This window comes from Salvelinus alpinus, chromosome 29 (genome assembly GCF_045679555.1).
Source record: "Salvelinus alpinus chromosome 29, SLU_Salpinus.1, whole genome shotgun sequence".
In the NCBI taxonomy this organism is placed as follows: domain Eukaryota; kingdom Metazoa; phylum Chordata; class Actinopteri; order Salmoniformes; family Salmonidae; genus Salvelinus; species Salvelinus alpinus.
Genome location: NC_092114.1, coordinates 18,897,457 through 18,913,957, shown reverse-complemented (window position 1 = coordinate 18,913,957; position 16,501 = coordinate 18,897,457). Strand labels below are relative to the sequence as shown.

Genomic DNA, 16,501 nt, shown 5'->3' with positions numbered 1-16,501 from the left:
ACAGTAAAACAAAGTATCACTTTTGCATTTGAGATTCATGATTTTAGTTTAGTCTAAAGCCTAGTCTATATGTTAGGTTCATGTTTAGTTCCCTAGTTGTCCACATTGAGTTGTATATGAGCTATATTTTCCGTTAATATTCTAGCCTAAATAAATATCACGCAGAACACAGTGCAACAAACAGGCCTAAATCATACACATGCAATTTTCCTTTAATTGTGTTATTCAGATACAGGTCCCATACCTAGAACCGGAGAAAAATATCCTGTCATCGTCGACAAATCAAAAACCTCCCTCACCCGACTCATAAACAAACAAAAATATATGCTAAAAGCCTATATTTAAATATTCTTCATGGGGAAAATACTATGATATTATTTTTTATTGAGTTATAAGTACATTTCTAGGATGAGTCCTTTAGGGGACGTATTCGTTTTACAAGGTGGAAATAATGTAGCTTCTGATTGAGCTAAATGTAGAATTGATCCAAGTAACACAGTGTGATCGTAGTCTATACATTGTTATCACAGCTTTACATGGTTAACTCATTTTTGTATCTCAAGCGAGCGACGTCCATAAGAAAATCAAGTTCGAAAGCACGAGATGCGTCAAGAAAAAGTAGGCCTGTTTTCGTTGCTGTGTTTCTGTCGTCCTACGGTATATAGGAAGATGATTTGTATAAGCATAGGGTGCTGATATTGGTGGGTCTACTTCACACTATATTACATGCACAACACTTCCGTGACTCCTATAGAAGGCTATAAAATGGAGAGAGAAAAAAACGCAGTTTTGTTTCACAATTTATTAAACTATAGCCATTGCAACATTATGTACACAAGTCAAAGGTCCTGGTGAAATTTTTGAAATGTGTCTTTTGCATTATGAAGTTATTTTCTCGCCAATTTTTTATCTATATCGGGAATGATTATAATCCATACTCTATGCAACACAAGGTTAGTTGTTATGTTGTTGCGGTTGTCCACTCCGTCGCTGAGGTAATTTAACTCGTTTTGTGTCACTCTGTCCTTGAGAGTTCAATGCGAGACTGATATCAGTCGTTTCCCTTGAATTGATGCAAGAGATAGTAAGGCTAAAGCCACGTCCTCCCATTGACCAGGGAGTTGAATAGGGTTCCCACTATGGGCGTTGTTTTTCCTTGTGGTCCCTCCTCGGTTCCTCTGTCGTCGCCGTCGCCCTCTCCTCACATTTCTGTCACCTGTGGATAAATAAACAGTTCTTTACTGATTTAAAAAAAGTTCACGCCTCCTGGTATCTTCGTGTTTGTTCATTCGTATTAAAGTATATGTCAGGGCTTTTTGGTCATGTTTCATATGACTATATCTGTGTAGTAGTATCGCCCTCGTCGGCGCCGTCTTCGCTTATAGACTTGATTACCGCCTACAACTTAATAACAGCCAAGATGGGATATAAGCCTATGCAATTTAGCATCACGACTTTTCGTGGAATACTCACGCTTTAGCAAGATTACAAAAATCTTTATTGAACATGAATCGAAATGTATTTATTTTGTATATTGGAGGTTTTACAGCAGGCCTAATGCTTTTTTCTGGCTTGGGGTTAGAAGGAATGTTATTGTAACGTGAGAATAGGTTGCTATGCTATAGGCCTATATAGCCCCATTGGTAACTTATTCGATGTTTATGTTGAACATGTAAATACCAATTCAGTTGACATTGTTGAAGATGTGTAATACATCACCCACGTTTTTCTTTTGAAAACAATAGACTTTATGCCAAAGTGCAAGGTTCATCTAAGTAGCCTACGCCATTTTGTTTCCTATTTATTGGCTTTAGGCTGAACAAATAAACGGTACACAAAACATGGTACACACCAATAATAAATTGTACACATCACTTTCTGAATGGTAAAATCGTACTGTAGTCAACAACAACAGTTTAATGAATTTTTGTGTATCAATAATCCTTGGGCTTTAGTAGTAAGTCTAACGGTAATTGAAGAACAAAGAAACAATCAATGGAAAAATGAAGGACATTTTAAAGACATATCCCCAGACAGCAAAGTTGAATTGGTTCGTTTTGTAAAAATACTTGTGCCATGTGTGCCTATTTGTCACTGACCAATATTCCATAACAAGTTATTGACTTGGATAAGTCTAAAGAGTTAGTGTTAGACTTTTACCTTCATTCATCCTTAATGTGGCAGCCCTATCGCCTTTATTACCATCAGTGGGACTATATCAATGCCTATTTGCGTCCCTTTGTTGAGAACAGATCTAGTGAAGTGAACATTTTTCTGTGCGTAAAGTTAACTGTTTAATGTACCAAATGGAGAGGACTATAATCCATGGGTTTTTTGTCATTATTTTTTATTTATTTCACCTTTATTTAACCAGGTAGGCTAGAAAAACATTACAGTTCTATTATGTAATATCAGTGTAAGCTTACTGGTGTCTAGGGCTCAAATGAAAACTACACCAACAAATCTGCTATTCCAAAGTCTAGAAAGCAGTCCACGAAGGTTAAGTTCATTTTTAGACGTCACTTCACACATGCAGAAATCGATGTCTTGTATCCTAAAGCCACCTTCTCTTTTCCTTAACTCACAGTGTTGTTGCCAGAAGCTGAAAATGAATTTGTATTCAGGGAAACTTCATCCGGGGCATACTGTGCCCTTAAATGGCATCTGCACTCCCTACTGTAAGGGCCTACCCCGCGGGCGGTGACCGTTTCCCTCCGCCGAACTTGAAGTCGACCGCACAGACAACGCTATGGCTTTACGCAGAGATGCCGTCTTGTTTTTTGGCCACCGAAGAAAATTCACAAGACCTTAATTAAGAGAGATGTCGTAGGGTCGACATGAATCAAGTGTGTTATGAAGCGTCTTCTTCGAACATAAAAACTGTTTACATGTTGAAACTTAAATGTCTCTCTTAGTTTGTTTCTATCTTTAGTGAATTATTTAAAACTTTTGGGTCAGTATAGACAAATAGTTTATGTAGAAAAAACGTTTTTGCAGCTTATGCATTTTTTTATAAGAGTAAGTATGAATCTTACCTGTCTTTGTTAAGTTTTAGAAAGTCTAGTTTTCTTTTGTCGCTGGACTGCTTCGGCTCCTGACTTTGTCCGTGTAGGTGGCGACTTCCTATCACGCCTGGTCGGTTTGATGGTGTCTGGCCGAGAGAGAAAAACGCAGTATAATACTATGGGAGCTATAAAACCTCAGGTCTCTGCCTTTGGTATTCCTGGGCACCCTGTGCTCAATTACGGCTTAAAAGCTCGAGCTCAAGTCGTAGAATTTGTCTGGATTGACGAAGAGGCGGGGCGTGTGGTTGCAAAGGCACAGGGTTTGTTTGTGTCCCCACAATCATTTGAATAGGAGACGATAAATGAACGGATGACCCGAGATATTCTAATGCTTCGATTTGTTTCTATTTTGGAACAGGGGTTTAGCTCATAGCCTACTTACCGTTTCTTAAGACATGTTATGTTTTCGAGGTCATATTACAGTACGTGTCACGTTGGCGCGTTCTGAAGCTGTGTGTGGAGGTTAGGCCGGGCGGATTTGGGTAAAGCGAGTCCCCGCGGTCCTAATCCGTCCTCAGGTCGCTCGTTTACAGAACATTAGCGTTAGGTTCCACCAGCTCACAACACGCAAAACCCACCACTGTGGTCTATCTATACGCAAAGAGACGGATATCTTCATTGTCTTATTTATAGTAAAAATGATAATACCCGACTATCCTACATAATCTAATAGAACATGTATCGTCACATGTAGCATATTCAAAATGTATCATCCAAAAACAAACTCGAAAAGGATTCATCTAAATATGTTATTTTGTATTTCAATACAACAAGTAAATTGTATAACCTAATACACTTTATTGGGTTGTTAATAATTCATAGGCCTATGTGTTTGTAATTCTATTCAATAGATGCGAAATGGGTACAATACTCGTGAGGAAAATGCAGTCTATAGTATTTAGCCTAATTATGAGATATAACGATATATACTTTTTTAATGTTTAAGCATGAACCTTTTTTGACAAGTGTTCCACCTTTGGTTAGATTGTCTATACATCATGTGCTAATAAGGAAATAAATGTTTACCCAACATAATCTTTAGAATGAATAATGGTTTCGAACATAATTATTGCCCATAGGCCCATGGAGCCCATAAAAGTTGTTTAAACGTTTCTCGTGGAGTTGGGTTTAAACGAGGACAATGTATGGAGAAATCTTTCAAAACAAATCGGCTATTGATTCAACATTAATGTATTCCACAACGCTGATAGTTGTAGTGTGTTGACGCTATTTCAAATATTGTCTGGACTATTGTCTGGACTATTGTCTGGGCCGCTGAAGGGGTGCTCAGTCTGTTAAACGGAATTGGTCTGTAAAACTGAATTGCATTGTAGTTCACAATGTCTTGTAGGTCATAGAAATAGATGTCTATTTCCTCATTCCATCTAGAAATAGGCCTATCTGTGCGTAAAACGGCACTTTACGCATTGTGCAATCTGGATAATATTGCTATTTACAGGCGGTGAGACCTGTATTCGTATATTATTCATAAATAACGGAGTTCAAGTTGAAAACAAAACAAATTTTGCAGTAGTGGCCTAATTATGCAACCTAACTAGTAACGAACTACAATTAGTTTAATTAACAAAGGCCTATTATGATTTAACAAACGTCCATTTTTAATTAGCCTATTGTTGGTCTAGCCCTGGGTGTTTATAATATCCAGACAGACACCCACAATCAATTCATGGGCATTTCTCTCTATCTCTATACCTACTGCGCTCAAATATGAAGTATTGATCCGGTGCCTCCTCGGTTATCGCTGTCATAAACAACATTGTGCAATATTGGCAACTTTTTTAAACCGCTTACAAAACGTCCGTCTTTTTTTATGTGGCAAAATGTAGGTGATGTACGGGTTTGGAGTATTTTAACAGCCAAGCGTCGATATGAGCTGTCTGTTGATGTTGTCTAAGTGTTGCATGGCCTAAAATGTCTGTTTGGTCGCTGCGTCGCTGACACCTGACCGGAGGCAGGGCCAAACATCAAGGCTTACTTGAACATGACCCTGATTGACAAATGTTGCTGTGAAGCCAAACGGTCATGATATAATGTTGTAAATTATGAGCACACACCTCAGTGACAAACATCAAACATAGCATGGAAATATGTTATTTTTATGTCTTTGTCTTTGCTAAAGCATAATCACTAGTCTTGGATTTTACTATTGAATGAAATGTACTTAAACGTTTAGAGGATACGGATATTGTTGGCACGCCTCAAATGTGTAATATTTCCAAAGACATCTTCAAACCCTCAGGGATATCATAAAGCTTACAAGACGCATGGATTCAACCAGTACCCCCCCCCCCCCCCCACAGATTAAATGTCGAAAGGCGCATAGCATATGTGAAATTGATATTGAATCAGGTTAGTTATTCGATAGAAATATGTCACTTCCCTACATTTTAACAACCAATGCAATTATAGTTTTCCCTCTGACTTGCTGCATGTAAGGGAATTCATTTTAGACCGACATGGTGATAAACCACCAATGTCAAGCTTCAGGACAACTAGCAGTATGTCTCTCTCACTCACTCACTCACACATTCACTCACTGAATAAGTCCTCACTCTCCATGATGCTCGCGCACGCGCGTGCACCCCCCGCACATACACCCTCTCTCTTTCTCTCTCTCCCTCCCTCACTCTCTCAATTCAATTCAAAGGGCTTTATTGGCATGGGAAACATGTTATTGGCATGGGAAACATTGCCAAAGCAAGTGAAATAGACAATATACAAAAGCTAAATAAAAAAATAAACAGTTAACACACTCTCTCTCACACACACACACACACGCACAGGAAATCTGTCAATTTCTGCTGCTGGTCACGTGACCCACGCCTCCCCGGAATGGATGGAGTTGGCTCTCCACGTCAGCTTACGTCTCAAAATTTCTGCCTAGCGAACCAGCTTCAAAGAGGCACGAGCCAGGGCGCTCCAGAGCCATGTTAAGGGCGGCTATAGAGGCATGACCCAGATTGTGGTAGAGTGAAGGAATTATGGATTTTGACGAACTGGTCCCTGTCGGTTCGAACATGTATTTGCCCAGTTGCACCTACTACGTCTCGGCGGGGGCAGACTTCTCCGGTCTACCTTCATTTTTGTCTCAGACCCCGTCTACTCGCCCCATAACATATTCGTACTCCTCTAACCTGCCGCAAGTCCAGCCTGTGAGAGAGGTGACGTTCAGGGACTATGCTGCCATTGACGCGTCTGGTAAATGGACACACCGGGGGAACCTGCCCCAGTGCTACCCCACCACGGAGGACATGGTTCACCGGGACTGTCTGTCGTCGCAGCCCACCATGGGGGAAATGTTTGCCAAAAACAACCCTGCCGCAGCTGCCGCGTACCACCACCACTCCGGCGCGGGCTCTGCAGCGTCCAATTTCTACGGAAACGTTGGCAGGAATGGGGTGCTGCCCCAAGCCTTCGACCAGTTTTTCGAGACAGCATATGGCAACGCCTCGGAAACGCCGTCGTCTAACGACTACTCAGGGAACACAACGGCCACGAAACAAACAAGCTCCGTGGCAGAGCACGCTCCACGGTGCCGGGACACTGAGGGGAAGGAGCCACGCGAGGAGACCAGCAGTCCAGAGTCCTCTTCCGGCAACAATGAGGAGAAATCGAGCAGCAGCAGCAGTACGTATTAAGTCAGCACCCTGGTTATGAGAGAAAGTTTGCAATCTAGCGCGCTGCTGTTAAATTCTTTATATGGTGTTTTATAAGCTTATAAGGTTTATAGAGGGCCTGTAGATTTCCCCAACAAAACTTTGTTATAAACTTCAGGATCACGTGCTTGGAATTGAAATTGGCCGTGAAAGAAATCAGAACTAGTGATTTTTCTTAAACCTCCCTAAAGTTTGTAAAAAGCACGTAGTTATTACTGTGAATTGTAACGTATACCTAATATTCCCGGTCATACATTAATCATAAATGTAGCCTAGTTTCACGGTTTCTTAGCATTAAAAGAGCACTTACTTGCGTGTAATGAGGGGAGTGCCTCTGGTTTAGGGGTTAGCACATAGAAGATCGTGCGTTAAAGCAATCTGGCAGTGTGTGTGTTGCACTAGTATGCTATTTGTCATGTTTCTGATGTGAGAAATCAAATGTAATCTATTGATGTGGTATTACTGTTGATATTATTTTATGATTAATTGCATTTCGTCTATAGCCTTACATGCACGCTGAAAACTGTCAGTTATCATGTATAGCATATGCAGTGTTCGTATCCACAGCACTGCATATGCTATTTAATGGCTTCATATTGTAATTGAAATGACTGCTTAATTAATATATAGAAATTAAAAGAGGCAATAACAATATTTTTCGTCGTATTGATTTGGACCACATGCGTAATTATAGACTACCCAAAAGCCTATAAATCCTAGAACATAGTCATGGATAATATGAGTTATTTGTATATTTTGGTGACCGACATTCTCTTCTCTCCTCTCTTCTAGATGGACAGAGGACTCGTAAAAAAAGATGTCCTTATACAAAATATCAGATCCGAGAACTGGAGAGGGAGTTCTTTTTCAGTGTGTATATCAACAAAGAGAAGAGACTGCAGCTCTCTCGTATGCTGAACCTCACCGACCGCCAAGTGAAAATCTGGTTTCAAAACCGAAGAATGAAGGAAAAGAAATTAAGCAGAGACAGATTACAGTATTACACCACGAACCCGCTGCTTTAGGAGTGACTTGTCATATGCGTTTACAGACTTATTGACTCGCTGTGGTCTCTTTTCCCTGACGTTTGTGGCAGCAGTAGCAACAACACAACAACAACAATGTCTGCAGCTGCAACACGATGCTCAACTGTTAATTTCAAGTTCGAGGGCAGGTAGCAGAATCTCTCCTGATTTCCATCAGTTTGAGAACGAGCATGATTTAAATTGACACACTGACGGCATTTTGGCCATCAGACTTTGTTTAAAAAATATATTTCTGCGGATTTTGTCCTCACCAAGACTATGTTTCTTGTGTATCCTAATAATATTGTGACACAGTAGGCCTATTGCCTTCATTTTCGCCTCACAGCGCGGACAGCCTTACCAGTCTAACAATGACTGAACCGGGTTCATTTTGAAATCGAAAAGCCTCTGGTAAATTAAGTTTTCTGTTAGTAAAATCGTACGAGTGGTGACGTGGTATAGGTTTTTTGTTGGCAGACAATATGTGATGTTGTGCATTTCATAAATGAGGTTATGACTTTAATTAATTAATTGGTGTGACCAAATAATGAGACTTGGAAGGGCGCGTTTGTAAATTGTCTCTGTTTGTAAGGTTGTTTATTTTGCAGCCACTGATTTTCTATCACTTTTAAATACCAGCTGCAAAGCTCTATCAGCGAAATAATAAGGACTCGGGTGTTAAATGGTGTTGACCCCAAACCGTGACTAGGCCATTGCTACCATTGTAATAGTTTCAATACAACACATGTAGTAACATCTGTTTATATTTTGTATACTTGATTACCACACCTAATTTGGCTCTGAATTTGATGTTAATGCACGGACAAACCCAATGAGGAGAATATTAACCCTATACAGACAGAACCTGATATAAGTTTGTTCAGCCTCATTGTAGCCTTCGAATTGTTGCATTGCGAGACGCCTGTTGTTAATATAGGTCATGTATTGCGACAAGGCCGCAATCTATCGATACCCAGATTCAGCCAATATGCATCCAGGTTTTGTTCAAATAGGGCGAAATATTTGTTTCTATTATTCACGGGTCTTCTTGTTTTCTGTTGCAGTAACATGAACGTGAAAAGCGTTTTGAAATGTATTGTCAGGGACATAATCTTGGCTCAACTGCTTGGTATGCCCCAAATATTCTGTATTATCCTATATTTCGAAATTAAAAATGAAAAGATTTTTGAAGGAATGTACAAATGTGACTGGTTATTTTACTCAGACTGGAAACCATTTTGAAAGCTGTTTTACCTTCACACAGGCCTTTTACGCACAACCCTAAACATTTTACGCACAAAGAAATAAGACAAGAAAATGCTATTTAAATATTTCAAACTGTTTTGTTAATTCATGGAACTGGTAGATTATACATCCAACATTTGAGAGTTATTTACTTAATGTGAAACCTTATTCGTGGAAACGATATTTGTGTGAGCGATTGATTGATAAATACCAATATTTCATCAAGCTACCAATCGTAAATGTTGATATGCACCTAAATGTTAGGCCACTATTTCTTATTTGTGTCAGGTTGTATTTTCTAATGACCTTTGCTCATTGCAATTGTATAGGGTGACGTGCACATCTAGGCACTATTAGTTTGGAACTCACTGACGTATAGGCTACCATCATTCAGGCTTATCTTTCAATGGAGTTCATTTATTGGCTTTGAACTTTGAATATGTTTGTCTCCATTACCCACAACACTGTGGTAAACAAGCCGAATACAGTCACCATGTGCATCTCCTTTTCATTCACCTACTTGTGTCTCTCATGGATTGGATTAAAAGCATCCCTTCTTCCACAACATCCTCCTAAGCGAGCATCGCCATATTTGCTGTTATTATCACTCTGTTTATGAGCGCCAGCCGCAGCGCAATGGCGTTCATATATGACAGTCAAAAGGGCCATAAACGCAGGGAGAGAGAGGCTGAAGTTTATGGTTGCCTCTCTCCGGCATAGTCCGGCCTCGCCTCGCCTGGCGCATCCTTTACTGCGCGCTGGAATTCCGTCCCTAATTACTGGACATCCTCCCCGTTGCCGCAGCAACGCGGCCATAAACTCTGTCTCAGAGTCTGGAGCATTTGGACATTTGGAGTGCAGTGCAATAAACCGTCTGAGACCCAAGGTTATCAACTCTGTTACCAAGGAGGCAAGAGCGAAGACAGGGGAGAGGACGGATAGGAAAAGCCTCTGCTCACTGGTCGCTTCGACTTCATTTGAGAAGGTTTTTCCCCCTTCGCAGGTTGTCCTTCTTGGATCAGAGTAGCGGCCATGGGACTTGTGCTCAGTTGGAGACGCTTCTTCCTGCCACAGTGCGGCGCTGTTGAGATCAATGTCATTGTCGTAGATCTTTTTGTTTGCAAGAACTCGAACCCAGCACAAGAAACATTCAAGATTCTCGAGGGATACAATACCTTGCAATGCAGGTAAATAAAGAACAAAGCCTCATACTCTGTGAGAGAGCTGGCTTTTCCTGTTTTCAGAAGTAGATTATTTGAACAGTTTATTTAAGTACAACTGTATTGTAACGTTTCTTTCCTTTAGCTGTTTTGATCATTAGGTTGCACATTCAATATGGTGGTCAATAGAAGAGCATGATTGGCAGTATAATGGTAGAGGGCCTAGCTAAGATATTACATGTAGTAGCCTAGCAACACATGTGCGAGACTGAAAGCCTTCTTTTGTGCTCTGCTACATTTGTTAGGCTTGTATGTTTTACATGTATAAGCATGGCCCAAAAATATATCGCAAAATATCTGTCCCAAATATCCAATAGAACAGGCCTACTTTAAGATATCAAGGTTATTACAGGCTGATGGATTTGTTCACAATCATGGAAAGAGGGGAGTGAATGTCTTATCTAAAGTAGTTTATCATTAAATATTCATTTCAGTGTGTTTAATTTGTTTTATATAAAACATAGTTTTTTGATGATCTGGCCTTTCTAAATCACCACTCTCACCCATAGCTGGGCTTTTCGGAACCAATCTGCATTTGGTGTCCTTCCAGAAGACATTACTCTCTGGGTCGTGCCAAAAGTATAAATTATGTGATTGAAAAAGTAGGTTTGATTGTGATACGCCAGAAACGTGTGTCCCTTTCCTTCCTGTTCTAGACGCTAGAGAGGGGGGATATTCGGTATCATTCCAAGGCGCGGATGGGGTTCGCCACGGCTCTTGAATGCGCGTGGACACCCCTCTACTACTCCTTTGTCTCTCGTGAAAAATAAATGCTTCCGCTGGATGTAATAAAACTCTGCATTATTGTTCATAACTGCACTCGCGACGAACATGATCCGTCCGAAACGGCCTCCCCGGCCACCATCATATGAGGTTGATCAAAGCGTTGCTCAGAGTAAACTGTTTTGGGGGAAATGATAGCTGGACAGCTGTGAAATGAAGATTTAATAGCCGCAATTAGGTTAATAACTGTAACACGGAGATATAACTGATAGGCCTAGGTTACACGTCAATAGAGCAGCGTGGTGTGTGTGCTGACTAGAACTGTTTCAAAGCTGCATGTGCACAGAATTAATTAACGTCAACATAATTAAGTATTGAATTTCGAATGGCTGATATTTTATAAGATCATATATATATATATATTTGCTGATGGTGTTTTTGCTGATTTGTCTGGTAGTTAAGTTCACTCGTAATGGAATGCAAAATTCACTGTTCAGTTTATAGAACAGGCTAATAAATGTTGGCTGTACGGATCCCCCCTTCTCATATATACAGTATATATATATAGTCAACCCCAGTTATGCACCAGATAAACATTTTCGTTCCTTATACTTTAGAATTGATAAAACTATTACCAGTCTCACTTCTATGTTTAATTGGGAGACATAATGAATAAGATCAAATTTTTCGTGACAGTGCAATGGTTTTTTTTTACCATCGAACTATTATCCCACTAGACCTAAGCCACAACTATAAGCCTATAGTAACGATGCAGAAATTGGTTTTAGGTCTACATTTAAGGCCACGTTTGTGTTTTGGGGGGTTAAATCACCATGTTTACTTACTTGCTCAGGTTATTCCCATTGTCTCGTTGGGGCTCCCTCCATTTGGATGCGTCCATTCCTCTCTCTCTCTCCAGGTTGAAGTTAATCTCGGACAGTTTTGACCATTACCCGGGCCAGGTGGCTTGTGGCCCTCAGGCTCTGTTTTCACCCTGTGGTGTCCATCTCAATGCAAAATGGAGAAAAATGTATTGTTATTGTTGAAACAGCATGTCAATTAGATGCCCACAAAGGTATTTTACACGTGTGGTGAATTGTGTGAATAAGAAATGCGTAGGTTCATATAGGACATGGAACACCTTTATATTTGATGAACGCATAATGATTATCTGCATCCATAGTTTGCTTTTACAATGCCTTTGTAACACATTATTAGGCTACACATCGAGGCTACACATCGAGGCTACACATAGGCCTATTTTTAACCAGAAACATCACTTGGCGTTACTGCATCATCCTTCGACGCTAAATTGACAACGATTTAGATTTAACCAGACTCCCAAAAATCATCTAGTGCTGCTATTTGAGTCGGATATACAGTCTGTTTTGATGTCCCCATATGTATATCTTATATAACAACTAGATCTAGAAGAAACAAATCCTTTGAACACGGAGAAAATTGCTGTATGTAAAGCGTGTAATGTTCCTGTCAATTAGGTCTACTGCTTTCATCGGTGTTTTATTTCTCTACAATCCATTTACTTGTCAATTAATTAGACCTACGCAGTGATCTATTTTATATTAAATCACTGTAAAAGAAAGTGTAGCCGTCTTGTTACGCCCTGTTTACCATACCTGTTTAAACCTGAAGGGAACCTTAATGTTGGCTTACAGTTGTCACTTACAGTTCGGGAGTATTGTTGACAATGCCCATGAAAAGGTGTAGGCTATAGGCGCGAATGACTTGCGAAGTGGTTGTTAATTTATTTGGTTTAATATGAACTAATGTGCTGGTATTACTTTTCCAACGTTCATTTTAAATGAGCTATATAAGGAGTACATGTAGCCTAGTTGTATCTAGTCTAGTATCGATTAAACAGCATCTGAGGGCTGTTAAACCTGGTAAACCTCTCATTTTAGTACAGGAAGAACGCATAGCCTTATCTGCAGTTGAAGGATGTAACACTTGAAGTCTCTAAACTTTTGCAAAGGCATCTTTAAAGGTCACTAACCTACAGTGTAAAATAGGGTGTCAAATACTTTTTGTAATTTTTATTTCATATTCATTGTGTTATAATGATGAGGTGAACACGTCATTATTTAGTAGCTTAAATAGGCTTTCCTTTATTGGTCCTGTTGTTGCGTCTGTGCATGTCTTATTTGAAACGAATATGGTTTCCATTTTGTCTTCTTGTGTGATATTTACGCATATAAGGTATCAACTATAGGGAGCCATAGGGCTTAAATGAATCATTTGATTGAACCTTATGCATATTTTATTTTACGCACAGTTCAAAATAATAGGGGATAAGACGCACTTCTCTTAATAATGCTGAAAACAGAATTGGTAGTTGATATGGAACATATGCTGCAGAACTCCCCTTTGCGCATGCATGGGTGCGCATAGACTACATTTTATTTTCGAATGTTTGCATTCTGCACATAGGGCCTCGCCCCGTCGGCGCTATGGTGGTGCATTAAAGCGAGATGAGAGAAACGCACTGATTGCTGTGCTTTCTCCTTTCTATTCCTCAGACCTACGATGGCCCCGACTGCTACGTGGTCGTGGGTGGGGAGGGGCCCTGCCTATCCGAGCGTTCCTATTGGCTCCAGAGGCTGCACGGTGGAGAGGGGGGTACATCTAATCATATCCAGCATGTTTTGCACAAGAAATGTCAGCCAGAAAGGGCTATCTTCTCCCCTCGCCAAAATACACTACAATAATGTCATGCTCGGACAGCCCCGCAGGAAACGCGTTTTTTGTGGATTCTCTGATCAGCGGTCGGACCGAGGGTGCAGGGGGACACTACTACCCGGGCAGCGGCGTGTGTCTGCCCCATAACACCGCCTCAGAGGTTCCTTACGGACTACAGAACTGTGGATACTTCCCTGGCATAGGCAAGCGGAGCAACGCAGGTCCCCAAAACATGATGTCTGCCGCGTCAGGCGCGTATATGTCAGGCATGGAGATGTGGATGGACGCGCAGAGGTCGTGCAGAATGGACCGAATGGACCAGCAACAAACTGTGTGTCCCCAGGTCGCGCCCTGCTCGTTCCCGCAGAGCATTAAGGAGGAGAGCGCGTACTGTCTCTATGAACCGCAGAAGTGCCCCAAAGCCTCCACAGCCGAAGACCTGACATACTCGAGGCTAACCACAGCAGGCTCCGGTTCAGGCTCGTGTACAGTCACCGACGGCGGCGGTGGTGGCGGTACTGTACCCGTGCCTGGCTACTTCCGCTTGTCTCAGACGCACGCACGCTCTCATAAAGTTTACCACGGTGCCCAATCGAACCCCTCTCATTCTCACTTTGGCCTACACCCCCCTGCACCGACTCGTTTCCACACCTCGACACCCCAGCTGTCCTCAGCTTTAGCCTGCTCAGCCACCGCGGAGCACGAGAGGAGAGACACCGAGGAGGCTTTGCCCTCCAGTAACGCGCCCAAGCCCCAGCAGACGAACGCCCTACAGGGGGACGAGGAGACGCGAGCGTCCTCCGACGGGGAACCTTCCTCTCCCGAGGAAGCTGAGGTGGAGCTCGAGAAGAAAAAGTCAGTGAAAACGACTAAAGGTGAGCTGAGATCATTAAAAGGTGTTGTCACTCACTCTGCCACGGTTGGTTTTATTTCATGCTGTTTATTGAAGCGACAAATAAAAAGATTATAACACTTGCCGAGAGACGGATTTCTGCTTTAGCATTCAGAGGTCATTTAGTTGTTTGTTTTTATTCAGGGTTTATATATGGTCTATATGAGGCCACACCATGCTTTAGTTGAGAATATTTTAATGTCTTAATATCAAGCGGGCATGAAAGTAAAAATGCTGTGGGGGAAAAAAGCAATGTTATTATAAAAAAATACATGTTATTATTTGTTTCGGCTTAGGCTATAGGTTTATCATAGAGTTTCCATTATAGGCCCTTGTTTCTTTGGACAAAAAATGACTTCACTGTCGCTCAAAATAGGCCTAACATTCGTAGGCTATGTCTATTCACTATCTACTAAAAGCGTGTTTTTATTTTTGTCTGTTGATATTTGTTCTTATTATAGTAGGTCTAAAATGATAGAAAATGTTATACATCTCATAAAATATCTTTGAATTATTACCTGCACATGTTTTAAGTTCAAGCAAAGTACACAAGGCCGTTGAACCTTCCTTATGGAAAGGCCTATATCAACCCATTGACCTGCACAACACACACACACACACACACACACACACACACACACACACACACACACACACACACACACACACACACACACACACACACACACACACACACACACACACAAGCGTGCGCGCGGCCTATCTTACATCCCAAGCTGTCAGCCTAAAAGCATGTATCTACCATTTCCTTTAGGAGACTCAAAAAGTGAGAGCACCGCCAACTGGCTAACAGCAAAAAGCGGCCGGAAGAAACGTTGCCCATACACCAAGCACCAGACACTGGAGCTCGAGAAGGAGTTCCTCTTCAACATGTACCTGACTCGCGAGCGTCGCCTAGAGATCAGTAGGAGCGTGCACCTGACCGACAGGCAGGTCAAAATATGGTTCCAGAATCGCAGAATGAAACTGAAGAAAATGACCCGGGAAAACAGGATTCGGGAGCTCACGTCAAATTTCGGTTTTTCGTGATAACACTGAATGTTTTTAATAAGCTTTGTATTAAACGAGCTTTAGTTATAATGCAAGTTGAAAAGGGCACATCTTTCTTAGGCCTACAGGCAAGCCTTTGCATCGTCCTGTATAGCTACTGGTAAAACGTGAATGTTACCGGTTGTTTCTTATTTCTTCCTATTTTTTGTTAATTGTTCGTTGATTCGGTTCTGTTATTGCTGTCACGTCTTGGAATAGGTGTCTTGGGTAAAATAATGGTTGACATTTTATCTAAATTGGAGCTACACATATAAATCACAATTGAGTTTTACAAATATATTGCATATATTGTGGAGTTTCTTTAAAATGGAGATTGCATGAAACAACATGATTCACACCCCCCTTTTCCTGCATTTTGCAATGTGGATCACACAAGGCCTATCTATCAACAGTGAGGGAATAAGATGAGTCGCCCTATCAATGTATTGTTCCGATATATTATGATGAGTTGAGGATCATTTAGTTGTGTAGACTCGAACTAAGGGAAATGTACATGAGCTGTCTACATTGTGAAAATGTTTTTATTGTGTATAACGTTATGTACATATGAGATTGTGTTTTGTGTATTGCGTAATAAATTATCAGTTCACATATACTGGATTAGACTGGTTTTTGAAGTCTGTGTTTATACCTCTGTATTTCTCGCCATTTTTTTCTGTAAAATAGTATTGGCATTTTGGACAGGCTATTGAAGTTGTAGGTACTCTTTGGGTTGTACATTACTTGGCTTTTGCCTGTCCGTTCAGAAATGTTTAAAGGATCCATGGAATAGCTCTCGGAAACGATTTAAATATTACACCAGTCATAATATGTCTAGGCGGTATAGGCACAGGCCTATAACGCTGCAAGGCGGCATTTGTAGAGTTTTATGACTTGCTCGTATATG

At 41.0% G+C, this 16,501-nt stretch overlaps 2 protein-coding genes and 1 long non-coding RNA gene across 3 annotated transcripts; 2 read left to right on the top strand and 1 right to left on the bottom strand.

The window, feature by feature from the left end:
- Positions 1-787: 787 nt before the first annotated feature.
- LOC139559216 (uncharacterized) lies at positions 788-3,501 on the bottom strand. The gene is made up of 2 exons (XR_011671718.1): positions 3,036-3,501; positions 788-1,216 (listed from the first exon to the last, which is right to left on the bottom strand). It is a non-coding gene; the product is annotated as an uncharacterized lncRNA (long non-coding RNA).
- A 2,363-nt stretch (positions 3,502-5,864) lies between these two features.
- LOC139559215 (homeobox protein Hox-A11a-like) lies at positions 5,865-8,970 on the top strand. The gene is made up of 2 exons (XM_071375005.1): positions 5,865-6,713; positions 7,535-8,970. The coding sequence occupies exons 1-2, from the start codon at positions 6,068-6,070 to the stop codon at positions 7,765-7,767; spliced, it is 879 nt and encodes a 292-aa protein (XP_071231106.1). The 5' UTR covers positions 5,865-6,067; the 3' UTR covers positions 7,768-8,970.
- Positions 8,971-13,629: 4,659 nt separating this feature from the next.
- On the top strand, positions 13,630-16,208 carry LOC139559214 (homeobox protein Hox-A10-like). Its single transcript, XM_071375004.1, has 2 exons — positions 13,630-14,527; positions 15,320-16,208. Exons 1-2 carry the CDS (start codon positions 13,630-13,632, stop codon positions 15,592-15,594), a joined length of 1,173 nt encoding a protein of 390 aa, XP_071231105.1. The 3' UTR covers positions 15,595-16,208.
- The last annotated feature ends 293 nt before the right edge of the window (positions 16,209-16,501 follow it).